At 41.6% G+C, this 26,946-nt stretch overlaps 1 protein-coding gene across 5 annotated transcripts in view; it reads right to left on the bottom strand.

Annotated features, from left to right (window-relative positions):
- Window positions 1-2,102: 2,102 nt before the first annotated feature.
- TAF3 (TATA-box binding protein associated factor 3) overlaps window positions 2,103-26,946 on the bottom strand; it is a 121,220-nt gene continuing 96,376 nt past the window's right edge. For all 5 annotated transcript variants that reach the window (XM_075024631.1, XM_075024635.1, XM_075024632.1 and 2 more), the window contains 4 exons: window positions 25,560-25,642; window positions 8,759-9,014; window positions 4,976-5,082; window positions 2,103-4,220 (listed from right to left, as the gene is read on the bottom strand). In XM_075024631.1, coding sequence (XP_074880732.1) covers window positions 4,106-4,220; window positions 4,976-5,082; window positions 8,759-9,014; window positions 25,560-25,642 — 561 coding nt within the window. In that variant the 3' untranslated portion in view covers window positions 2,103-4,105. The remainder of the gene's footprint in view (window positions 4,221-4,975; window positions 5,083-8,758; window positions 9,015-25,559; window positions 25,643-26,946) is intronic.

The raw sequence follows: 26,946 nt of genomic DNA, 5'->3' as shown, positions 1-26,946 counted from the left end.
AGCCCCCTCTGCCATACAGCACACATGGATTAATAGCAGCTTTCTACTTTTTAGGTTACAGCTGATCCGAAAGTCCCCAGAAGAAAGGGAGAGTTTCCTAAGTAGCATGACTGACAAGACTGCGAAGAGGGAGTTTATTCAGAGCATTATCTAATTCATTCCCCAGCGAAGGAAACTCATCTACTTTTGAGACTTAAAACTTCTAAAGAAAACTGCTATGATCTAAAGAGATTGGCCATAAAACTATTTGTATTGAAAACTTAGCCAGCATGCCTTTAGTGAACTTCATTCATTAACATTCTTCCTGGCAAGGTTTCCATATCTCAGTGTTCATTTTATACTTTAATTTGGTTAGTAGGTCTTTGTTTAATCGTCCTATTGAAAGGAGAACAAAGAAGGTTTAGGTGATACAGTGAAGTAATACACTATATTTTATCTCTGGAAAGCCCAGACAAAGTCAGCAGGCTCTGATACCCTCTGATTCGGGTTTTTTAATTCCCTTTCTCTTCCAGGACATTTGGAATCACAAATCAGTTGCGGAGCATAAAGATCCTCACTGTACTTAGCTGCGGACACCTTCAGAAGAGAAACACCTTGTCAAGCAGAGAAATGATGCTTTGAGCACGACATACAGCCCCTAAGGAAGATTATCTCAGGAAAAGTGCATCCCCATTACTCCGGGGATGGATGCTCTGCATTTATATCTCTGCCCTCCAATAAAAATCAGTAGTCAAGAGAGTTTCTTCCATTTCTGAGCTTCGTGCTTACTGTCTCGATACTAACATCATGGTTTTTCCTGGGCGCAAAACTCAATAACAAATTGCAATTTTACCTAATGACTAACACGCTTTGCAGCGAGCACCCAGCACTGCCGTTTTCTCCAGCGACCTGCAGGCACAAGCTGCCCTAAAGGAGGATTTACAGGATAAAAAAGGATAAAAAAACCCTGCCTCGTTTCACAATAAATGGAGCTGTTCCCCAGCCCCGATGTTGGCCGTGCGAGCGGGCAGCTCCTGGGCTGGTGTAAACTGACACAGCTCCAACTGACTCCCAACTGACTCCAGATAATCATCTGGCCCCAGAGTAAAGGCAGGATTCAACAAGCTTTTCTCACGGAATAGCTTTTACGCTCTTTTCTTGAATATTTACTACCAATACTCATCGTACCGCTTAAATCCACTACGTATGGTGCAATAGTAAAGGGGGGAAAATTGCATCCCGTCTTCTCTATACCGTGGGCAGACGGCGAGTTGTCTTCCCCTCACTGAAAACTTTTTCATTCTTTACTTTCTAAACTTTGAACCAGTTCTGCTCCAACTACCCCTGGAAATAAGACGTTTTCCAGAGGCCGTGCTCACAGCTGACCTCCCTCTTGGATGAAGCTGCCCTCCGAGGCAGGAAAACCAGACACTGATGCTCTCCCATGCCATCCAACGAGCAAACCAACCTGCAACCCGCCCGCTGTGCCCTCTTCCCAGGGACGGTGGTGTCCAAAACCCAAATCGTAAAAGGATTCAGAAGAACACAAATGCCCAACCATAAAATGAAGCAGGGAAGCAAGGGAGCAGCCCTAACTCTGGCAGAGTTTTTGGCGAAGAAACGCAACCCGTGAAGTTATAGCAGCAAATACAAACATCTGGGGAAGCAGCTGGGCTCGCTCAGCATTGGGCGGTACGAGGGCCCGTAAGGAAGGTCCATGGCACACGGCTGCTTGGGGGGCAACTATTTTTGGAAGCTGATTTTTCTTTTATCCTGATTCCTGATACCCACCAGTGTAAGTGAAAGGGGAGGCAGGCTCTGCATGGCTACGGACCAAGGCTGGCTTCAGACCGATGACCCAGAGGTGAAGGGTCCCTTCTCCCGTTACTAATCCCGTCAGCCACACAAGCCTCCTGAAAACGATGCTTTGGTTTTATTGCCACAGGGGTCATTTATAAAATCATAAAACCCGGGGTAGGAAACCAACCCGGCGGCAGGCAACGCACAAGCACGCATAGAAGTACCTGAACAGCCGTCGAAACGGCAAAGTTCAGCCCTCCCGTGGCACCTTGAATAATTTAGTTGATTAAATGTGAGAAGTTCTGATTAACGGAGGGGAGGAGGAGGAAATGGATAAACAACTTACCAAAAGCTAGTTCTTTATTATTGCGACCAGAAATGACCAAAGACTGTGTATTTTGTATGTCTGCACATTACACGTGGAGAAAAACAAGAATCCGGTTTGCAACATTCAACAATTCAAAATAAAATTAAAAAAGAAAAATCCAACCCAAGAACTTTCTTGACTGGTAATTAGCAGGAACAGAATATAAATGAGGTGGCATGAACAAAGAAGGTAACAGTGCACTTTTAATAAACCAATTTCATCCATATCTCCACTGATTTGCAATTTAACAGTTCTATCAGCAAAGCCTCATTTCCCTAACGAGACTGGTACTTTTAAAAACATGACTAATTCATTCTCATTAATATCAATTTGGATGCATTTAAAAAATAAATCTTAATATCTGTGCAACAGGTTAAAGGGCTATATTCTCAAACATCAGACGTTTCTCACTGTATGGTTTAAAGTAGAAATATCCCCAAATTAACCAAGGAAGTCTGCAATTGCTTTGGAAACAAAAGGTATAAATTCTTTTCCAGATTTATTCTTGTATTTTATTTAGCTCTAAGACCCACTGCATTACAATATCTAATACTGCCTTTTTTTTTTTTTTCTTTGCAATTTCCCCCCTCATTTTCAGCGGGGAATACAACTCGTATTCACTTTATCGGTCTTTCCAAGCGGATACACAAAGCAAAGTAACGCATCTTGGAGCCTCGACGCCATTCTGCATCTCCTCCATCTAAACACGAGCTCCATCGTTTTGGCAAACTCACTACCACTTGTTGACAAAAAAAAAAGGGAAAAAGAAAAAAAGCTCAGTTCCAGCTACAGATTAACACACTGTAGCTACCATTAAAAGTGCAGAGCCCCCTGGCCTAAGCTCTCAATTCAGAAGGCATTTAAGCACTTGTATAACTAAGTGTGGGAACAGGCTCCTTGAAGGCAATAGGATTACTCACTTCTTAAGAAGTTACCACATGTTTAAGTATCTGAATCGAGGCCTAATTATGGTGCTGGCCGACTCCTCGTGCACGCACCACTGGGGCAGATCTCGCCAATCCCTTAAAGCCATAAGGACAGGCGTATGTCGCACGGGCTTTTAATAGCTGCTAGGTTTGTATTCTCAGGCAAATGAGAATAAAAATCCTCAAGCCCTAAAAAATAATTAAAAAAAAAAAAAAGTACTTTATAAATATCAGGTATTTACACGTGTGAAAATCTTTTAATGGGAAGTGTTTTTACACACCAATGAAATGTACAAGCAATGAAAAGGTACATTGACAAGGACTAAAAAACAAAAACCAAAGTATAAAATATATTACAGGTCCACCGAAATAAATTCACACGGAAGAAAAAAATTGACACAATAGAAACTTTTTTTTTAAAAATAGAAGATATATCACAAAAGCTTGAACGTGTTTATTTTATGTCAGTACTAAAAATCAAGGAAAAAAGCTTCATATATTCTCATCACAAAAATATTTACCAGCCACTTTTTATTTCCACATTATGATTATCTGGCTCAGCAGGAGTAGAGGCTGAACTGTATCCAGACTACAGAAATCATTCCAGAAGGTCTTCTAGTTTACAACTTACTGCAATTTACATTTTCTCCTCCTCTCAGCACCTTATTGCAAAGGTTCAAGAGGGATTAATAGCAAATTGAGAAAGAATAGGACAGATAATCTGTATTTACAACATTCATCTTTGTTGCTGCCGAGCCACAGGAGCGGGAGCGGTACCATCAACTACCAAAGTCTTCATTCATATAGCGCTCTGTGCAAATTTCCCTCGGTAGGTGAAAGACAGCATCAGAATGTACCGAAATCCAACCCCCTGGGCTCAGACGGTCTGCGAAACACAACAGTCCCCGACAGAGAGCATCTCCTCGCCCCCGGTTCACGCCGGAGTCACAACCCCAACAGCCGGCGATGGAGGGTGAGGGTCGGGGCAGAAGGTGCCACGGCGAAAGCACGACTTCAGTCCGCTGCAAAAGCTTCAGTGCGCCCTGTGCTTCCTCTTCTTGTGTTTTTTATCCTTCTTTTTGTTGGCACACTTGGAGCAGAACCATTGTATCTCTTCCGGGGGTGCAGTTGTAATCCCGACGCAAGGCCTGTGAAGGACGGGAAAAATATCGTATCATCTCGGTAGAGTAATGTTACTTTTGTCTCTTAGCCAAAGAAACGAAACTTTCCGGTGGGAGACAGGATCTGGCCTTCAAATTAATGCAGCAATTATATTATCATTATCTTAACGAATATAATGGTCGAACAGAAACCTAAAAAACACTTGCTTTGAAACAACAAAAAAAAATATTAAAAGGACGCTCGATAAGAAATGTTATTTTAATAGAAAATCTAAGCACACTTTCAGGTATAATAGGCTAGATTTAAAATAATTTCAAATGCTTCTTCAACACATCTGCAAAAAACCTTACGATTTTATGTAGCTGTTTAAGAAAATGCCTAAAAAGTGATTAATTCCTTCCAACCCTTTTATAAGAGCTGACATTTATATTACTGCTCATACAATGCTTCATAATTTGAAATGTCTATCTGTATACACTATGCTCATAATCCTGTGGTTCTCACAAAATTACCGGTATCAGCAATATTTCCCAGCAGTTTCAAAAACAACTGTTATCACCAGTGCCCATTAATTAAAAAGTAACTCTCCTTTGCAGCTTAAAATCTCCTTTTTCAAATTCCAGAGAAACAGAGATAAAAATATCTTCTAGATTATTAAATTGGACATAGCAAAGCCATTCAAATATTCCCAGTGTCATGAACCAGAAAAAAAGAAAAGGTTTAATAATATAGCCCCAATCTGCCAGGGAACGGCAGAAAAGGATGGATGAGAGCAACTTACCAGTGATACCAATCATCGCAGTCATCACAACCTATCATTGGACTGCCATCATCTGGCTTGTTACAGCCAGGACAGATCCAGATCTGGTTACCCCACTCGTCTCGGATCTGGTGCAAAGAAAAGGAAAGTTAGCTGGTTTTCAGGGCTAAGCAGGCAGCAAAATTGACTTTTTTTTTTTTTTAACATAAGTTTCTTGCTTAGCCGACAAAGCTATTCAGCGGTCACTGTTGTTATTTACGAATTCTCCAATCGTAAGTGCTTGGCCTTACGTTTAATTGATTTTCCTATACTGTACATGATGACAAAAGCATGCATTTTTCTGTATGGCCCTGTAAACCAGTAAAGCCAGTTATACCACCCGACCTAAGCACAGGTATTCACATATAGCAGCCAGGGCTTAAGGACACAATTCCTTCTCTGTCTATACTATCGCGACTTTTTAAATTCTACCCTGTTAATGGCAAGAAGGAGCAACAGCAGCCTCCTGCGTAAGATAACAGTTTTATATGCATGTAAAATATACAGTGCCATGTGTATATATTGCCGTATTACTTATTAGCCAAAGTCTTCAACTTCAACTAGCTGATAAGATCAGGATATAAAAAAAGTTGTTACTGAGTAACTTTCCATTCCCCTTATGACATTTATGTCGCAGTACAATTTACTAAAGGGTGAATGAAACGAGAAAGGCAGATCATTTACAATATTAGGCAGCTGCTTACTGGATTTACCATAATCAGAGCTCTATGAAATTTTGTTATGTTTATATCCTGCCAGACCCATTAGTTGTATTTTTAAATTTCAAGTGGTTTCTTTAACAGTTCCTTTGTAAAAACATACATGCGAAATGTCACGAAATCCACTCAAAGAAGTGCAATTAACAATACAAAGTACAAAACGTCTGGGGTATTACCCTGATTTTGTCATTTCTTTATGAAAATTGGCACTTTTTCACTGAATCTCAAAAATACAAACTGTTCTGTTCTCAGCTTTTGTGCATTTACACGTATCTAAGGCAGTAACTTTTTGCTATCTGTACAACTTAGAAAAATGATATTAAAAAGTAGACGAAAAGCCCCAACCAAATGCTCTTAGGAAAAAAAAACCCAAACACTACACGGTGGTCTGTACATCTTACACCACTTCCTGAAAAATCAATAGGAATGTACCAGAGCTGCAACCAGCACATCACTCTTGACTGACTCCTCTTAAAGCCCTGAATCTTTTTTGTGGTTTAAAACTGGAAAATACAAAGCCCAGGAATATTAAGCAGGGAACAATCCCCTTCCCAACAGCGATACAGAGGAGGCAATGTCATATAACAAACTCGATGTTAAAGCTGATTGATTGCAATAATCATCCCTATCTACGCATCTAATCTCACATCTGGCAAAGTCATTTTAAGTTGGTAGAGAAGCGTCTGCTCCGCGGGTGAACCGTCCGCAGCCGGCGTGAAAAGGTCCGTAGCAGCCCTTTCTGTGGGGTAAATCCTGCCATGCCAGGGTGCTGGAGAGAAGCAACACGGTGGGGCTGACAGCTACAGCCCTTCGCGCCCCGCTCGAGCGACCTGGCTGCGCCCGCAGCGTCCTCCGGCGCGGGTGCCGGCACTTGGCAGGCATCCCATCCAGGTTTGGGCTGCCAGGTGTAGGCAGCGCTGCCTCGTGGTGTCCCACGAGAAGAGACATATACCCTGACTTTTCCAAACTTTAGTTTTTTTCAGGGAGGATGTTTGTCTGTGGAATACCCGTCTCAGGCTTTCAGGGGCTGGAGAGGGGTAGGGTGGTCTATAATCACTGAAACCTCTGCCTGTTCGTTAAACAAGAACTTGGGCTGCTGAATGAGGATAAAATATTAAATTAAATTAAAAATATTGCCTAACTTCTCATTCCTTAATGAGCCAAGGGTCCTGGAAGGAGGGACAGTACGTGATTGCTGAATGCTATTTTAGTACAAACCGCTGAGAGTTAATGATCTGAGCACACTGGCTGAGATGCTATCCTACAGGGAGATCCCACATCATATCTTTTTTTTTAAAGCTATAAAATCATCCTCCTGTCCTCCCCTGCAGAAGGGAGTTGCGCACCTCTGTCACACTGGCTCCAATCTTATCTCTAGAAGAGCTTTCCCGTGCGACTTGGGGAAAGCCATTTCATCATTCTGTGTCCTGGATTCCCTTCATACAAGAGGCTAATAGTTATTAATTATTCCCTTCTTCCCCAGCCTCTCTCTCTCAGCTTTTTGACTTACAAATGTCTTACATGAGGAATCTCTCTGCCTGTAGGATCCTAATGCAGCAAAGCCCTGGTTTCAACTATAATGTTGTAAAAGAAAGAAATAAACTGGAGCCTACCCGTCCTCTGAATCCTCCATAAGGTGCTAAGAGTGCTGCCACCAGAAGTACCTAGGCAAAGTTCTAGGTTTTCCTTTAAACTAACATAATCTCTAAGTTATTTGCTATTAATGTTTACTGGAGAAAATGGGATGCAGTACAGTATTTTGGAAACGCTTCTCTCTCAGAGTGAATTTCCAAGCTTCTGGGCACTACTGTAATACGTTAAGAGTGACACTGCATTTATGCCTGCAAGACAGAAGGTGAGGATGTGCATCCTGCGCCCTAAAGATATGCACAGCCTATGTGAGGTCCTCTCGTGCTGTAAGTAACTCAGGAGTGAAATGTAGCAGCTGTTTAAATAGTGACCAGTAACATGATACAACAGTTTAAGTCCAGCAAGAGAAGAGCACCTTTTCCGTTAGAAATGGAGAGGTAGATTTACACTAGGAACCATTATAAAAACAGGAATTAAAAAGGAGAAAAATTATGCATATGTTGCAATTAAAGCACAGGAAACTCTGTCATAAAAGCAAGTTTGGGGTGTTTTAAATGCTCTAAATGCAGATTTTTAAACTGCTACCCACTACAGATAAGCAAGGTGTCACCAACCATGCTGGAACTTTGCCAGGTCAGGAAGGATAACACCACTGCTCCTGTTCTTAATGGTATCTGCTGCTCTTCAATGATCAGAAACAGACTTCCATTTTACATTGCATCCAAAGTAGAAATTTCCAGTAGCACAGCAATCCTAGTCCTGCCCAGAGGTACGTCCATGTTCTTTTAGAGAATGTTGTTCCTACATCATGTTGGATGGGAGACTTTTCTAAAGGAATGAAGAAGTCTTAATGCTGCCAGATAGGGGCCAAGTCCAGAGCGTATGTCAAACAGACTAATGAACTGCAGACTAATGAACTATCTACAGACTTCCTGAGGTGCACAAACATTTGCAATTTCTGTATGTTGAGGAACCCAGAAAAGAGATTAGCGGACTCTCCACATTTCAAATGAGGGCTAAGTCAAATTCTTGATGTTGTATGAGGGTTTTGTACTTGACCTGACTGACAGCAAAATCTATGGTGAGTTTGACATTTGAGGTTTCAATTCAGCACTTCTGAAAGCATCTATGAAAAAATCTCCACCTCCAAAAATAAATGCTCTCGCTCAGTTAGCAGAAAATACCAAGTGGGATATAACTGAACTTGTTAGAAGAAACTTAAATATTGAACTGGGAACACAGAAAAAAGTTCAGTCCAAGAAGTAGTGTTTCCAGTTATTAACCCCTCAAAACACATGCATGGAAGCAAGGGCCGAATAAAGCGTAGCTAAATAGAGAGGAACATCACGAATCCAGGGACCATCAGCTGGAGAGGATGAGTCACCCAGGGGCTCAACCATCCAAGAGATGAACGTCACCGGCACCGGGACAAAACGCGGCAGTGTGTGTTACCTACCACGTAAGTACTGACGGTCTCGGTCACCACGCTCCTGACTGGAGCTTTGGAGCCTCCGGCTGCCGAGACGGCTGGAGAGGGTGGTGGGATGAGGACCGGCAAGACGGTGGGCTGTGGAGGAGGAGGAGCTGGAGCTGGAGGAGGGGTGACATGAACGGGAGCTGGTACTGGTGATGGCACGGGCGGAGGTGTTTTGGGCCGGCTCACGGGAGTAGAAGGTTTGACCTCTGGAGCTGGCACCACTTTGCTGATGACTCTGTCAAAATGAGACCAAAAATGAGGATTGTTAAGAGTTGATGGGAAAGAAAGCAACGATCGATCACTGACTAGACATAAAGAAAATATAGTGCAGCTAATTCGCATCACCTTTCAGTCAGTAAAGAGGCTGGGTTTCAATCCAACGCAAGGACTGTTGTTATTGCTACATCCATCCATGGGACAGGATGAAGCACCGAGCCATTACAAAGTGAACGCCAGCACAGCCTGAACCGCTCTGCAGCTCTCTGTCATATAAATATTCTCTGTGGCTTTACTAAACCTTGTTTCGTTAAGTTTTACTACATTAGCTCAATTTGTGGGAAATATTAGAAAGGAAAGTTAATCAGCTGTGAACAGCACTGATTTTAATCTTCAAACTGAGAGACAGTATCATCCTCTTAAGTTCCTACATTAGGGGGTTCTCCAAATATTTGCTAGTTTGGTATTTCTTTCCCCAAATGTTTATGAAATCAGCAGTGGATCTAGCCAGGACAAATAAATGACGCACACTATATACTCAGCAGTTAAAATATTGCTACTTACTTGAGTAGCTGAAGTAGACAGGATGTAGCTCTAGTAAATACACAGTATAGAATAATCTTGACCAGGAAGGGGGATACATAGAGGACCCAACATTTATTAACGAATGTTGATACACAGCGTTATTGATGTGCATGCAGTTTAACGGACAAGACAGAAAAAGCCCTTACTATAAGGCTCTAGATTAGAAACATAAAGAGAAGGAAAAGGATGTTTTAGAAAACAAAACAAAAAAACCCTCAAACAAAACACAGGATAGGTCTATTTGTTTTACCACATTTTGATAAATCATTTAACTAACTTATTTATATTTGAATGATAACTGTGGGAGTGCAATTGATTTGTGATGGGACTGTAGGAAGAAGGTGATTTAAAGAAAGGTTAGACATTCCAGAGAAGAGGCTATCTTAAGAAAGCAAAAAAACAGAGACATCAGCAGGAAAACCATGACGAAAATCAAATTCCAACAACTCCTGAGAACCAGGAAAGTCCAGCTCCACTGTCAATGGGAATTTTACATTCAACTTGAGAGTTTACTGCAACTCTCTTATGATATTCAAAAGGCAGCACCACTATGATCGGAGACATTGTCTGCATTTCAAGTCAATAATCCAAGCCATCATTTGAGAAGGGCTTGGAATTATACAGTATTTATGCTTGGCTGAGATAATAGAGTTTTTCTCCCAAGATATGCCACTTGCACTACTAAATCAGAACTGTGGCAAGTTATAGTAAACCCAGACTTAGTAAAAGGGAACAGCACTGGGTTTGGTACTCCTGCCTAACCTGCCAACTGTAGCATCACACCTACCTCCCACGATCTACTATGAGGACTAGGTGAAAACCAAACCCAAGGCAGTTTAGAAACTTAGAGTGGAGCAGAATCTAAAAGGCTTTAGATGAATTTCCATCAGCAACATTGAAGACATTCACACCACTTGATGTCCTAGTGATTGCGTCAGGTACCTCATCTGGGAGGTCAGGCTCTACGTGTCAGTAACGCGCTAGACTGTGAGTCAAAGTACAGGACTCCTAGTCTAGGTTGTCTGTGACCTGCAGAAGGAAGGAAGTCCTATTATCAGGCCATCCTGGGAGCAACCTACACATCAGATCAAGCCTCTTTCTCCTGTTAGTGGGATACATCTGAAAACCCACTGTTCTCTCCCACCAAGAAAGTCTTCTCTCTGGCTCTTCATGTCCACGATGCGTTTCTGGTTCAATGGAAGTCCTAGTGGGAGGCTCCTTGGGGCTCTTGCCAGCCTGGCCACCCCAACTCAGATGTTTCTTCTGTGCCTTCCTACTTCCACTGCTCCCACAGAGAGCCCTGGCTCCCAACGCTGAATGCCTAAGACCTTGGTCGGCAGCATGGTTTGCAAAGTCACCCTCACGACTTGAGAGCCAACTTTCAGTAAAAAAAGTCTTAGCAATAATAAAAGCGAGGAGAAGGACAGACAGCAAAATATTTGGCGCAGCAGAAGTCATTTGGACGGTTTCAAACATCATTACTGCTTCTTTCCCCGCCTCACTCTTCTACCCCCTACAAGTAAACAGCCCTGCTATGAGTTCTTCAGGGAGTCAACCCTCCCCAAGTCTAGACTAAGAAATGTATTAGCTAGTAGGATTTTAAACACAACTTTGCACACAGTGTAAACAGTTTAAAAGCAGTATTAGCTAATACAATTTGAATAAGAGTGACCATGCCCAGCTAACATATGAAATTAAATTACACAGTTTCTTGGTCTAGATAAAGGCAGGTTCCTCTCCTGACAGGGTCTTCAAAGCCACTCTGCTAACAACTGCAGAAGCTACAAGGTATAACACATACGACAACTTCCAAAACTACAAATATTCATTAGCGGGCGACACACACTCATCAATTGGCTGGTTTGCTTGAAGTGTGCAATTAGGACATGTTCAGTATATAGGGCAGCTTGTTTATCTTAGGTTTAGAGCTCAGTTATCAAAACAGGAGATCGGCATTTTGGAGCACGCTTGGGCCTACCACTCCCTTGGGCTAATACAGTTCAGAGACTTCAGACTCCAGAGTGGAGAAATGAATGGCTTTGTGCTACACCATTAGAGGTGATGGAGTAATCTCAGCGAGGGTGGTTTAGCCTGTCCTCTGTCCCAAAGAAGGGGCTGCATACACGGCAATATGGAGGTGGGGAGAAATCAAAGGGAAGTAGCAGTCCCACGACTAATAATTAATGTTACTTCAGACTTGGAGAGAAACCTAATATCAAAACACTATGTAAATGATGGCAAGATTTATGAGCTCTATTTTATAGACAGGAAAAGTGAGGCACAGAGCACACTGCAAGAAGGCGGTACTCACTACAGCAAAGCTTCGATCCTCCTGGTACCTAGGTCCCTGCTAGGATTTAAACTCTGCTTTTGGACATCACCATACGTATCTTGTTACCTTCTTTCCCAAGTATGCTTTTCATATGCTTCCAAAATCACCACTTGTATATTAAAAGTCTGTAAGTACAATACTAAATAAGACAAAATTTCACCTCCCTCCCCCCCTAATCCAAAAGCTCTAAAACTGAGGCTGGGTTAGTATTTTTTGAGGTAAGCGAATACAAATGAACATCATCCACCATCAACACACTCAGAGGCCTGAGACAAGAATTACACTTCTCTGCAGGCTGCTTGCCTGACAATATATCACAAACACATTCTACACCAAAAGATAAAAAGTCAATTAAAGTTGTTTTTGAAGCAAAATCGTTCCTCCAGAATGAAGGGGTGTGAGAGAACCCTTGGAATAGATGTGGTAATAAAAGTCTCTATAAATCATAACTAAAGGCTACCACTCCCTTTAAGAAAAAAACAGAATTAATGTAAACACTGTGTATCTGGTTGTGTGCAACCTAAATTCACTTTGGATTTCTTCTTAAATGCTAGCAGTAACTGTATTTCTTACAGAACCTCGGTGCATTTATAATTGAACGCATGTAGTGATGCACTTCTTCATAACGATAGGGTGAATGAAAACCTATTTTAATCATTACTCTGGGGCAATCACCCCGTTCACAGCTACAGATCCAAACCCAAACAGGATGAAAATGAGGTGTCGACTTGCAGGCAAAGTGCAAATTCTACCAAGATTTTAAGTGTCGCAACAAGGTCAGTTGGTTTATAATCAGTTCTAACTGGCATGAGCCGTAACACGTTACATCTGGAGCAAAATGAGGCTCCAAGGTGTGAAATGGTTTCCTATCTTTGGAAGTAATTTATTTGATTTCATTCTGATCCTTACGGCTGAAAGCCCCATTGACTGCTTGATATAAACACAGGGAAAAGACATGTGCACCGAAAGGAAATGGCTTTTCAAAAATAGGATATGAGCCACAGGGCTGAGTGATTGCTACGGGTGATGAGCTCCAAAAAACCGCTGTATCAGTACTTTGAAAGGTCTAGTGAAAAATCACAGGAATCTTTGTTTCTCAGAGGCAGAGCTCCAAAGAAGCTGTTTCTCTGCCCAAAGGAAAACCAACATTTGAAAAGTCCTAATTCTTTTCTGAACCCATGACTCATTTTTAAGTAAGGAGCAGGAACTAAAGGGGTCTTTGTATGTAGGAAAATGACACCATCACTGCACTGACGTAATCAAAACTGGTACAACTCACTTGGATTGTTACGAGTGGTATTATTATCTATTAGTATTGCTATTCCCTTTTTGATGTAAGTTCCTCAATGCTAGAAAGTTAAGTGGTGTAACTATTTTATCACTGCAACAGTCTCACACCTGGAACTGAGATTGTTGCACCAGAAAAAAATGGAAAAGTCTAAGACCTATGGGTAAGAGTGTCAAAACCACCCAGGGGAATCAGGAAGATTTCCATATGGTTTCGATTCTTCACAGATTAGAGGTGATTTTGAAAATTTTATTCCAACCCTGGAGAAGAATCAGTGTAATTTAAGCTCTGTAATGTAGGCTAATTCCCATATTACTTTTAGAAAGGCAAATTTAGTTTTTATCGCTTATGCCCTGCTGAATATTTTATTCTGTGCCAACAGGTCATATTAGCAAATACAAGCTTCACAAATACACGGTATGACCAACTCATGCATTTGCAGAGTGCCAAAATGTATCAAACCTCCAGTGGAGCCCCTAGCAATTTTGCAGGTGGAAAGACTTCAGTGCTTAAGCTTGAAATTAAAAAAATATAAATATTTTCATGTGATAAATTGCCTGCAAAGTGATATTCTTCTCTATCAAGGAAAATAAACTTTGAACACTTATTCCAAGATATCATCCATTTTCGTGGACACTGCCTGGTCTCACACAAACGGCACAACTTCCACCTAAGAGTGTTGACCTTCAATGGTGCACATGGAGCTCAACAGCCCATTCTCCATTTCATCACTACGGCAAAACCCCGCAAACATCCCTTCCCGGGCAAATGAGTCTAGTGATTTTACAGGCATCGTGTCACCTAATCCCATTCGCAAGTTTATTGAGCTTCACCTTAAAACCAGTTTAGCTTTTTGTTCCCACCATTACCCTGTTCCAGGATCTCACCGCTCTGATGGCAGAGCAACTTCTAATTTCCAGCCTACATTCATAGTCAATTAAGTCCCGTTTGTTTTTTGTGCCAACGTTGTTCTTTAGCTTAAATTGCTTTCTCCCTCCAAAATGTTTACTTGCCTAAGGTATTTGTAGCCAGCAATCATATCCCCTCTTCACGTGCTAGACTAAACACACAAAGTTGCTCCCCTCTCCTATCCTAACACGGGCTCCCCTGTGCTCCCCCTAACAGCGCTCCAAGCCTTCCTCTGCACCTGCTCTTCCCAATTCATCCTTCCTGAAGACAAGCTGCCTTCAAGAATTGAATATAACATTTCAGATGAAGTGTCAACAGGTTCTCATATGATGGCCCGGACACTTTCACTGTCTCTGCTAAAATTACCTCTTGCAATGCATCCTACGGTCACACTTGTATCGTGTTGGCAACTCTTGTCGTTCTGTGATCAACTAACGATCCCTCACCCACTTAATGCACCTACCGTAGCGATACACCTACCGATCAGCTCTTTACTTCTGGCTGAAGTTTCTATTGGTACACTTCAAATGCAAAGCCTTAACGGCAATTTTTCATTTACTGAATTAAATACCATTTTTCCTTTCAAGGGGATCCAGTTCTTTCCAGACAATCATCAGATCCTCATTTGTACTGACACGCTCCTTCAACCTTACTGCCAACAAAAAGCTTCAGTGTTCTACCTCCTTCTGTGACAAAATTTTAAATGAAATTATTAAATCAAACCAGTCCTGAAATACATCCTTGAGCACGTTCACTAGTAACCTCCTCTCCGGTCATATAAGCTCTCTTACAATTCTCAGTTACTACCTTCCTTTGAGGTAGTTCTTTACTGCTGAGCAGTTCCTCTGCTAATCCCATCTTCGCCAGCTTCACTATGAATGTCCTGCATGATAGTATTAAACATTTTCCTGAAATCCAGTTCGAATTTGCCAGCTTCTATTCACCCAGAAGAGAGCACTCCTTCTTTCAATGGTAGGACAGATGTCAACTGTATTCCAACTACTCACGTGCCAGTGTCTCACCTCTTCTCCACCGCAGCTGCGACTTTCCCTTGGAAGGGAAGCGATTTGATCCTGCACCCAGAGACGGCTTCCTCAGTCCAGAAGAAATCACTCCACACTGGGAGGTGGAGGTAGCTGCTCTCAGCATTGGTGGTGGAAACAAATACCCAAGATGCACGGCAAAAAATCAGCTGTTGCCAGCTGCATCTCTTGCAGGGACTGCCAACTGGATTAGGCTAGCCTAGAAAATCAGTTACTTATCAAAGATTGGTATCAAGCCTGTTGGCATGGTTTACTTCCGTTCTGTGTTTTATTCCACTACTTCCAAGCCTTTAATCAGCTCTTCCTCCAAAATTTGTTTTATAATTATGTGCACTGCTGTCAGCGGGTGTCTAAATCACTTTCCCTTTCTTCCCTTCTTCAGCACTTCTATTTATTACATTATTTATTAAAAATAGATCTAACAAACATTGCATTTTAAAATAAAAAGAAATATATTAAAAATTACCTGTCACTGAGTCTGCAAATTCATGACCCAGTTCTTCTAGAACTTGGGAGAAAGATTATCCCATTCCTTGACTTCAGGGCATAAAGGTCCCTATATTTTACTTCCCAATTCATTATGGTAATTTCCACCACTGTCAACCTACTTCTGTTATCCATCTTGTCCCAGTTCTCAGTAGAGAATGAGCATAGGATCAGAAGGAAAGTATTCTTTCTGTTCTTTTCTCATACCGATATCATCCTTCATCTTCTCCCTGTCTTCATTTCCATGGTCCATCTTCTTCCCTTCTTTTCCTATTTGCTCAATATCCTTTACAACATTTAATTCAGCTTGACTTCTGCCAAGCCTGACTTCACCTCCACAGTCTTTGGCCTTGAAGACGTAACTTCTTTGCTAACAGACTTTTTCTCCTAGAGGTATGATGCTTATTCCTAACATCCTTTTCGAAGGAGTTATTCACACAATTCACTCTGTAGTCATTTTGCTACAAGTGCCCCCTTCCCACAGGCAGAAAACACCACTTTTGAATCCATTAGGTCTTCAGTCCAGCTGACATTTTTAGGTAACTCCTTTGGTTTATAGGCATTTGCACTCTTGAAATTGAATTACAGGTTTTCTACTGTTTATTTTTCCATTACTTTAAGTGAAACAGAGTTCTGCCCTTGGCCTCCGCCCTCCGTATCTGTTACAGCAGGGTATTTCTCCCAACAACCACAAACACCCTTCTGCCGGTGACTCCTAAATCTCTCTCCCATTCTTTCTCACCATTCTGACTTACATCTCCGGATGGTTCATTGCCAGTCTGACAAAACAAAACTGAGCTGGTAGCGTGGCGTCTTGGTATCTTTCATCTTCTTTCCTCTCTTATCATCAATAACAAGCTGCTCAGAGCTTCAATGTGAAAACCACCTGGCATTATCCCCTTCTGCTGAGCTCTCAACGGCAAAACCAGAAGCTGGTAAAACATGTTTATGCCAATGAGCTCTTTGCAAACTTTCTCTTATGTGTTCCTTGCAAAGTGCCCTTTATTGTCATTTGTTTTGGGCTATGTTATGGGATGCATGATCTAGAAGCTTGCCCATAAACCAATCCTACATCTACTCTCTTTAATGAGAGCTAGTGTAGAATACAAATTTTATTAACTACCACAAAATTATGCCAGCAAACTGTAATTTCCAGCTTGTTACTGAGACGTGTTTTTGAAAGAACCAAGCGAGCCGGTCAGTCCTGAACTTGGAGGCTCCGTACAACTAGAGATCAATTGCTCACAGGACAACTCTACTAAATTCAGGTAGGACCACCTTTTTCTTTGTGTCTATGGATGGCTACTTCTTTACGGCTCTCTTGCCCACATCCAGCTCCCAGGAACTATAACATGAATCCGTGGGTCTGTACAGTTTCCTCACTTTTGTGTAAAAACTTCAAGAAAAGAGTGAATAAAAAGAAGCACCTCTGTCAAAGACAAGAACAAATCCGTCTCTTGCAGTCATCTTCTACAGAGCAAATCCTATTTTTTAAACAAATACCCATCTGCCTTTCTAATCTTTCACACATATTTGGTCGGTTTCTGTTGTGCTTTATAAGGGCAGCTGCTCATGCCCATTTAGACAAGCAATTTGCTTATGTGTCTAAACCTGCCTGAAGTATTTTTCTTTTCTTTTTTTTTTTTTTTTTTTTAATTGTGGTATACAGTGTACAATTTTTTTACTCTTGAGCAATAAGCAGCAAAATCAAAGAATCTCACAGTAAGTTGTTTTGTTTTCTAATGACTCAAGCCTTTTTACGGATTCACTTTTGGAGTCATCACCCAATGTGGCCAGCAGCAAAATGAAAATAATTTGCCACAGCCTACCACCTTCAATAAACAGGATGAATAATTAGTTGGGGTGGCTTCAGTAATTAAAAAAAAAAAAAAAAGAAGAAAAAAACTAAGGACTACATCTGAAGTTGGAAATAACTCACACTCAAGGAAGAAAAAACTCTTCTAAATCACCTCTAGAAATATAAACAAAAATGATCATTTACTTGTTTTGGTAAAAGGGATACGGTATTCTTCATTTTTTGCATGTAAATGCTGCAATCCTGCAGCAAGGGAGAGGCTGGGGAACCTCCACTGAAGTGAAGGAGACTTTTGGATGGATACAAGACCACACATGGGGATTTTACTGCAGGATCAGGGCCAATATGTTACACTAAAAAAGAACAATTGGGAAGGGGATATGAATCATACCCAAGACAATATCTTCATTAAAATACATTCAGCATTTAAAAAGGCATTGAAAATCAGTCCTCCAGCTCTTACAATTTAAAAGACTACAGAACAGAAAAATGTGGGTATGTATATATACACACACAAACACACACAAAGATTTATGAAAGCTGTAAAGATCACTGGAATTCCTTACGCACACCTCTGCAGCCTTGCAGAGGAGCAAGATCATTTCCCGTTCCTTTGCCCCCTCACTTAGGTGGTCTATTGATCATATAAAAAAATTATTTCACCGTTACGTGCTCTTTTCTGTCTTACAGCAAAAGTTGGATTGACACCCAGAGCATTAATTCTGTTAACGCATGGTTAACACAGTCTTTGTCTGCTAAGTGCTACACTGTAAAATAATTGGGATACCCATTAGTACTGCAATAAACACAGACTTTTGCTGCCCAGACTCTATTGTTTAATTTTTCCAAGCAGTGGTTTATCCTTCTACATTTTTCTCCCCGAAGTATCACTTTTTCCCTCCTCTTTAATTCCACAGTAAGTTCTCCTCCAGAGCTTTCTGTTGAATAAGCAACGTCTCGCAGGGTAACCAACACCGCCCACAGCTGTGTCCCACAATAGCCCCATGCTGCTTGCATTACGTCTTTTGGAGGATTTGGTCACGGTGCCTTAACTGCTCCAAACACTGCTCTTATTCATAAAAACGTGCGGAAGGAGGGGCTTCCAGCAGGATTCCTTTACCTGTTTCCCCACCACAAAACAGTGAAATAAATGGAATGGGTCATGAGCTACTTGGCCAGTAATGCAAACCTACGGCTTGACAAGTCAATAAAAAGCCAATCCTTTCCTCCCCAGCCACACGTAGGGAGCCAAGGCTAGAGGCAAACAATTTGGGTATGCCTACACAGGAAGGTTAATGAACCCCATTATTCAGCTATTGTGGGCAAACACTATGAAGACAGTCATCTAAATTATCAAAGTCTGAGTAGCTCTCCACTAAATAGCACTCAAAGTTCAAAGTTTCTTCACATGGTCTGATTTATCTGTACGAGAACAACCCTATTAAAAATGAAAGATCCTGAATACCCACCAAAGATGATACTTTAAAAATAAGATGCATTCTTGGAAACTACATAGGGCAGAATTCTAGTTTAATTGAAGCTAATAGCAAAGTCCTTTCTTAGGTATCTAGCTTTTTTTCACAACTCCCCAGGGAGTTTGAGCAGTTTTCAAAAAAATACATATTCATGTTGCAGCAGCAACTACAGATCCCCAGTGAGCTTAGGGGAATACCACCATGGTCCTTGTCTAATTTCTTGTCTTCAACCAGGTCAATAAAAAGCTATTGATGGATTTGCTAATACCGTCGTCTTCTCTCCTCCCTTGGTACCATTACCTTTATAAAGTCTGATTGTGTATGTGTGTGTGTAGTTTTCCCAAGAAAATTCACTCTCTGGAGAGTCTGCAGCTCAACTCTTACATAAATTAAAGCTTGTTGCAGATAGAAGATCCATCATTTAGGCATCTGGTTTTTGGAGAACATTACCCTATAATAAACTTGGTGGTACTCTGCATGCTGCAGGTTAGATAATGAAATTTTACAGAATTTCAAAAAGTATGAATAAAGAACTGTTTTAGTGCAATTCTGTTGCCCAGCTGTGGTTGCACTTAAAATAACAAACTCTTGAGCAAGTAGCAGTGATGACCCAAACCATGTAAATTTATGAAAAATAAACTCCTCCAACAGTCCAGCTGTGTTTCAGGTAGAGTTATAGCTTCAATGTGGAGATTTTCTCAAGCTGCATTTCCTTTCAGGCTTCCATTTTTTCAGACGCATGCTATTTTGCTTATTTATAAAATTACGTGCCATGAGCACCTTACTGCAGTAGAAGTTCTCAGGTGGACGATCACAGAAACTCGGTGTAATAAAACAGAAAGCGACAGGACAGGTTCTGGTTTGGTCTATATTGCCACTTGGCTTTGAGATTCCCTACAAAGGATGTCAGCTAGCTATGCTGGTGCCTTTTGTCGTGGGGATATCATGCAGTCGAGTGAGCCTCCAAACGAATGTAAGTTAGGCTTTGGACTGATAATATCCTACCAAGCGATAAAAAGCTTTAGTGGAGTCAATTAAATATCTGGATAACAAAAATTTTTCTATCCCTTAATCCTTTTAGGATTTTATTTTACAATCCACAGGTTATTTAATATACATTTTTTTATAAACACATACGCATACGTATCTGAGCATGTGTGCGAACTGGTTTTGGAGAAAGTCACGTATCTACTCGCTTTAAAAATATGTAAGATAAGGGGCAACTTCATTAGAGCAGCAGGTCAGGTTTACAAGTTAAACACTGTTAAAAGACCTGTCTTTCCCCTTCTCATGTCTTGTTTCCCGGTTCCCTGCTGATGGCAGAGCTATGATATGATGCAGTACAAGTCTGGAGAAAAGCCTGAAATTTTAAGGTAGATCTGGAGACCTGATTTCACAAAAAATATATATCCTGCTCCTAAGTCACAGAAGCACTGAAACAGCAACCGGTGAGTGGTACTCTGTTTTGTGGTCTGGCACTAGTGTCAGAAGCCACATGTTTTTTTCTTAAAAACTGTATTTAAATGTAGAATCAATTTATCTGAAGTATTAAAAATTACAGCACGTACTTTTGCTGAAGTTTATGTCAACTGTGGTAGTAGCTGGAATGTCAACACCTCATCAATAGATATGCTTTTTAAAAACTTATGGGTATAAAAAATGATTGTGCTTAAGAAAAAATAACTAGACAAAAAGAAACCATGGTGCAATTGAATAAAAGTATTAAATTCTGCTCATCATTTGCAGTCGATTTAAAATTTAGAAGTCTATACTAGCTGTGGTTTTTTGTTTTGTTTTGTTTTTTTAAAAAAAGATAGCATCTCTAGTTCCTTCCTATGCTAACTCAGTTAGCAATCTACCTTGATAACACTGGAGTGGAAAAAAAAAACCAGTGAAAAACCCTTCCAACATATCATTCAAATCATATCTAAAAAGGTGGTCATAAATATTTTAGAACCCAAGCAAACCAATAAGAGCTAGGCCCATTAAGGATAAGATCTTTTACAACAAATTAAATAAAACAATTTATTGAAGCCTGGACTTGAGATAAACTAGATTTACTAGCTGACCTTTTATTCATTTAAAGAACAAAATTAGCTCTAATTGCATTAGAATGGAATCCAGTAAATTTCTTCTAATGTGGCATCCATGCAAGTATTGCTGTAATTGTTTACAACTAAGATGGAAATGCTTTGATTATAATCTACTTTCTTCATGTTTTACTGTGCAGTTAAAACACTGGCAAAAAAAACCTAAAGTAGAACAGTTTTTCCAATGTGGGTTTATCCATCTTTCAGCAACAGTACATTTTTGTGTCTATTAACCTAACGTTATTAATAGCCGTCTCTTTTGAACTGATGTGTGTTGTAAGAATATTTGCACACCAGACAAGCTCGAATGCAGGTATCACTTGGAAGCTAGGAGCAATATGGACTCGTATTCACAGAAACAAGAAAGAAGGAGACTTCTCTGACACTACCATCACTACTTTGTACGTTGGTTCAAGCAGAGGAGCCAAGAAGTAAAATGATAGAGAAGAAACAGTTTGCTACACTGCAAAGGCATTTTCCTCACCACTGCTGCATTATTTGAGTAAATTTGTGTTGCTGTTGTTGTGCTGTGTTTATGGTATGACATGAACCTCCATTTCAAGCACCATCAATCTGACACTTTTTCTTCAGATACCCAAAAGACTTCATGGGCTCACCAAGATCTGTAAGTAGTTCCATTAAAGACAATATTTTATGTGAAGTTCCCCCAAACAAACCAACCTCCAGCTGAATAGGTACTTAAGTACTTCCAAAAGCCTCCAAACAGCTCTTCTCTCTAACAGAGGAAACTGAAATAACTCATTACTCCATCTAGTTTTTACTCATCAAATTCTATGAATCCCCCAAAACTTTTCTCATACCTCTCCACAGCTGTATCGGGTTGGCATGGCAAGGTTTTGGTAGCAGGGGGGCTACAGGGGTGGCTTTGTGAAAAGCTGCTAGAAGCTTCCCCCATGTCCGACAGAGCCAAGGCCAACTGGCTCCAAGACGGACCCGCCGCTGGCCCAGGCCGAGCCCATCAGTGATGGTGGTAGTGCCTCTGGGAGAACAGATTTAAGAAGGGGAAAAAGATGCAGCAGGCACAGAAACAGCAGCCAGAGAGAGGAGTGAGAAGATGTGAGAGCACCAGCCCTGCAGACCCCCAGGTCAGTGCAGAAGGAGGAGGAGGAGAAGCTCCAGGCGCCGGAGCAGAGATTCCCCTGCAGCCCGTGAGGAAGACCACGGCGAGGCAGGCTGTCCCCCTGCAGCCCAGGGAGGTCCATGGGGGAGCAGATCTCCACCTGCAGCCTGCGGAGAGAGGACCCCACGCCGGAGCAGGGGGATGCCCGAAGGAGGCTGTGACCCCGTGGGAAGCCTGCGCTGAAGCAGGTTTTCTGGCAGGACTTGTGATCCCGCGGGGGACCCACGCTGGAGCAGGCTGTGCCTGAAGGACTGCAGCCCGGGGGAGGAACCGATGCTGGAGCAGTTCGTGAAGAACTGCAGCCTGTGGGAAGGACTCACGCTGGAGAAGTTCATGGAGGACTGTCTCCCGTGGGAGGGACCCACACTGGAGCAGAGGAAGAGTGAGGAGTCCTGTCCCTGAGGAGGAAGGAGCGGCAGAGACAAGGTGTGATGAACTGACCCCAACCCCCATTCCCCATCCCCCTGCGCTGCTGGAGGGGAGGAGGGAGAGAATTTGGGAGTGAAGTTAAGCCTGGGAAGAAGGGAGGGGTGGGGGGAAGGCGTTTTAAGATTTGGTTTTATTTCCCATTACCCTAGTCTGATTTGATTGGTCATAAATTAAACTAATTTCCCCAAGTCAAGTCTGTCTTGCCTGTGACGGTAATTGGTGAGTGATCTCTCCCTGTCCTTATCTTGAGCCATGAGGCTTTCGTTATATTTTCTCTTCCCTGTCCAGCTGAGGAGGGGAGCGATAGAGCGGCTTTGGTGGGCACCTGGCGTCCAGCCAGGGTCAACCCACCACAATGGCAATACATGGTATTCTCAAACAATCCCGTGCTAGTGAACTCCAGAGACATGCTAACTGAAACACAACATTTCTATATGATAATTACCAGATATTCAGAACTCCATTACCAACACAGATGAAACGTAAGTTTAGTTTTCCCTTACCATAACACGTCACAAAAGCTTTTGTTTCTGCCTGTTACCAGCTGCTTAAAAGGTTGATGATCCTACTATGGTCTTTTCAACTAATAACTTTAAATAGAGGTTGCAGAGACTTCTGGTATTACTTCAGAGCTCCAAGCCACACAGGCAGCTATGTAATGCTTTGCCTCAGAGGCACACCAGTCCTTTTCATAACAATCACAACACGTGAAAATTAAAATATGCTCTGAGTTCAGGCTGAATATTAATTGTTGAGCATGAAAGCAAAGTATTAGAGTAGGACAGCTCCACTGTGAGCCCTGCCACATTAGACATTGGATCGACACACAACACAAAACAGTTCCCAGAGCCACGTGGCGCAAACTGTATAACAGCAAATTTCTTCCTGGATTTTGCCTTGGAAAACTATGACAAATCCTAAAAGCTATTAAAAAGCTTTTTAAGTTCTTGTCTGCCATCAGCCAGAAGGTGCAACTGGGTGATACAGCCATTACACTGGGAGAACTTTAGGGTGCCAGCATGGTGGGCAGTGAGGAGATATTTAAGGTAGAAAAGGGAAACTAGTAAGCAAAGAGATGGAATACTAATGACTCAAACCTCGTTTGGTCATGCATCCTACAGCAATCTCAAGGACGAGCGTCATGTGGAGAAGATGAAGTTCCCCTCCTAGACGCAGTACAGATGCTGCAGGGAGCTGCAGCAAAACCACTTTTTAGCATTTCCTACCAGCTGCCTCCAGGACTCCCCCGCCCCTGAGGATCTCAGCCTTGGTGTTTAATTCTCCCCTAATTTGCCTAGAAACTTTGAGCTAAGTCAGCTTTGTGTATCTCCCATCCTGGAGTCAGGGTTTAAACTCTAGGCTCTGCTGTGCTAAGGATCACAATGCTTGAGGTCCTCAGATGGAGGTCAGGGTGCCACTAAAGATGCACAAAAGAAACCGGGATTGAAGCGAGTTTCCCAAAAGGCCATAAAACAAGATTTCAGTATCTCTGACCCACCACGGGCTGGCAGGGCTGACGATGATGTACCCATATGATTTGTAGCAAGCAGATGGAGTCTGAAGTCCCTTCTCAAAATATGTGTGGGTATGAGAAAGACTGGGGTGAGATAAGACGGGAAGCAAAGCCAACTCTCTGGTGCTAAAATATGGCTTCAGAAGTTTAATTTAGAAGCTCTGCCTTGAAAATATGACTTAATTTTCTCCAAACAAACACTAGTACTGTCCTTGAAAAAGAGGAGTTTAAAAGTATCCATAGCTCCTCAAGGAGGAAAATGGATTTGTGGGCTTTAAAGGGACAGTCTGTCCACCCGTGCACATTCAAATTTGCACAGCAGGACAGACAACTGTTCTGAGAAAGCAGGAGCTTTCCTACAGCACTCTGAGGCACAGAAATCTTAGATCACACTCAAATACTGTGAAAGGAAAAGAGCAGAAACGGTTGAAGAGCAGGAAGAAGCCCTGATATTTGGGGTGGGGCTGTCCCATAGAAACCAAGAAATGACTAAAGTCCGGTAGCAACTTCAAACTAGTAAAACTCACCTACTGAAGAGTAGGTCAGCACAGAAAAAACAGAATAATCGTCAAAGATGCAATTTAACTTATAAAGCAGAAAAATTAGCAATTAGGACATTTAGTTCAGTATGGCTACAAAAGAAAAGCAACTACATTAGCAATATTTAATGTGATGAATGGAAAAAAAATCTGGTGCTCATGTTTACCATCAGACATGAAAGTGTGCTCTGTGCCATTAAAAACATGAAAAACCCAGTTAAAAGAAACCCTCCCCGTACAACACAGGACCAGCCTAAAAAGCCCAGTGACGCATGGTTTCCCCAGCCTCTCCAGCTACCTGTTTATGCTGTATGATCTCAGGATAGGGATCATCCTATTTACACTCATACAGTACAAAGTAACTATTATTTGTACAACAGCACCCAATAATTAGGGAGCTAATGAACCAACATTTGAAATGTGTTAGGTACACTCATGAATAATCATCAACAGTTATAATAAAACAGACGCGTATAAAGGAATTTCAACTGTTATGTTTTAAAGCATAAAACACTTGTTAGCTGAAGAACATTATGAAACTTAGCTGTAGGTTACACTAGGGATAACCGTCCATTATGGAAACCTCACTAAATATCACTGGAGGCATCATGTGACTCTAGATGGAGTCTTGTAATCCATGCCCTCGAAACGCACGGAGTGAGAAATACAGTAGAAAGGATAGAAGATGATGGGTCCCGCTTGGAGAGTAGAAAAAAAACGGCAAAATGTCCAAAAAGTTTCTATTGGTAAGCATTCTGCTTGATTTTTCATCAGCATAGTCAAAAGATGTCATAGCTGTATGGATGTCATTTGCCACTAATTTTTAAGCGTTTCCCACTGAAAATAAGAGCTACCACAAGTGACAGAGGATGAACTGTGGTAAGCGTACACCTTGCAGATGGATTTATTTGTACTTACATCTTATCTTGGCCTGCACCCACTCTTAATGTCAGCCGAGGAATAACCGGTGATGGAGCCGGAACAACTGGTTCCACCTTTATCTGTACAAGGGAACACAATCATCAGTCAAAGACTGCAAGCAGACTCCCAAAATATATTAATTACATGAAAGCATCAATGGAGTTAACCAAACAGAGTATATTGGCTTAATGAGACAGACCTATGACAGACTGATCACCGCTCTCACGCTTCGTGCTGTGGCATGGGCGCTCAGAGTTTGTTGGGAGCTCCCAGCCATAGCAAATCACAAATATGAATTCCAGACTAAAAAATCAACTTGAAACTTCACTGCATTTGTACCTGCTCATACACTTTGTTAACAGGTCTTCCTGATTTAGTATTTTCCCAGAGACACAAAAAACCCCAGTATGTTTCTAAACAGTGACGTGAAATACTTTGACCTTAGTACTCAAACTTGGTAGGTGCCCAGTGGTGTTTGCATCTTTTTCTGAGATTTAAATTAAATTATTTCCCAGGTTCATCATGTGAATGTACTGTGACCCTCTTGAATAAAAATTAGACACAGAGGAAGCAAATAAACCCCAAGCACCAACACTGAATACTTTATGAAAGCGCTTATCCACATAGGTATAACAGAATCACTGTTTTTTAATGCAATTAGGCTGAGGTTTCTAATGGTTATTTTTCAAATGGCCTGGTTTCCAACCGCAGTATCTGGTGGAGTTTAGACCACCTGAATATGTCCTTAACCTCCTTGAACCAGTATCTGCCAAAATTACCAACTCCCATGAAGCTACTGCTTTGCAAAACCTGTACAGAATCATATCAGATTTTACAGCTGACATTGTAATGATTCTCCATACGTAAGTTGCTCCACTTATATCCATATATATGAGAAGTGTATATAGGTTATATATATATGTGAATATATACAGAAAGAGAGGGAGACTGATCTCATTTTGAGCACGTGCATCATCATATTTAATAAAACAACCACTTAGCTGAATCTGGTGCAGGAACTTAAAGAGACGAAGATAGTTTGCATACACTAAACGGAAACCTGAGCAACTCTCAGTGGGAGAAAGCTGTTTTAAAAAGCTTTCATAAAGAAAGAGAGGGCGAACAATCAATTCAAAGCACAGAAAGCAGCGCCGGAGACAGCAGGCCAGAGTGGGAGGACTCAGTTAGGACTTACATTGAGGAACGGTAATGACAGAGTCCCGTGCCGTGCACCTTGCCCAAAGAATTGGAGCTGTCATCGGGAGATGTCTACTCCAGAGAGAGAAGGGCTGCAGCCTGAGTAGTATTTCTGTTTCGACGCAGTTAACCGTGCTTTTCAATGAAGGTCTCCATGGATGTGCATTAGCCTATTTCACAGGTCCCT

This window comes from Buteo buteo, chromosome 4 (assembly GCF_964188355.1).
Source record: "Buteo buteo chromosome 4, bButBut1.hap1.1, whole genome shotgun sequence".
In the NCBI taxonomy this organism is placed as follows: Eukaryota; Metazoa; Chordata; class Aves; order Accipitriformes; family Accipitridae; genus Buteo; species Buteo buteo.
Note: the sequence above shows the minus strand (reverse complement) of the source record. Positions and strands in the feature narration are given on the sequence as shown.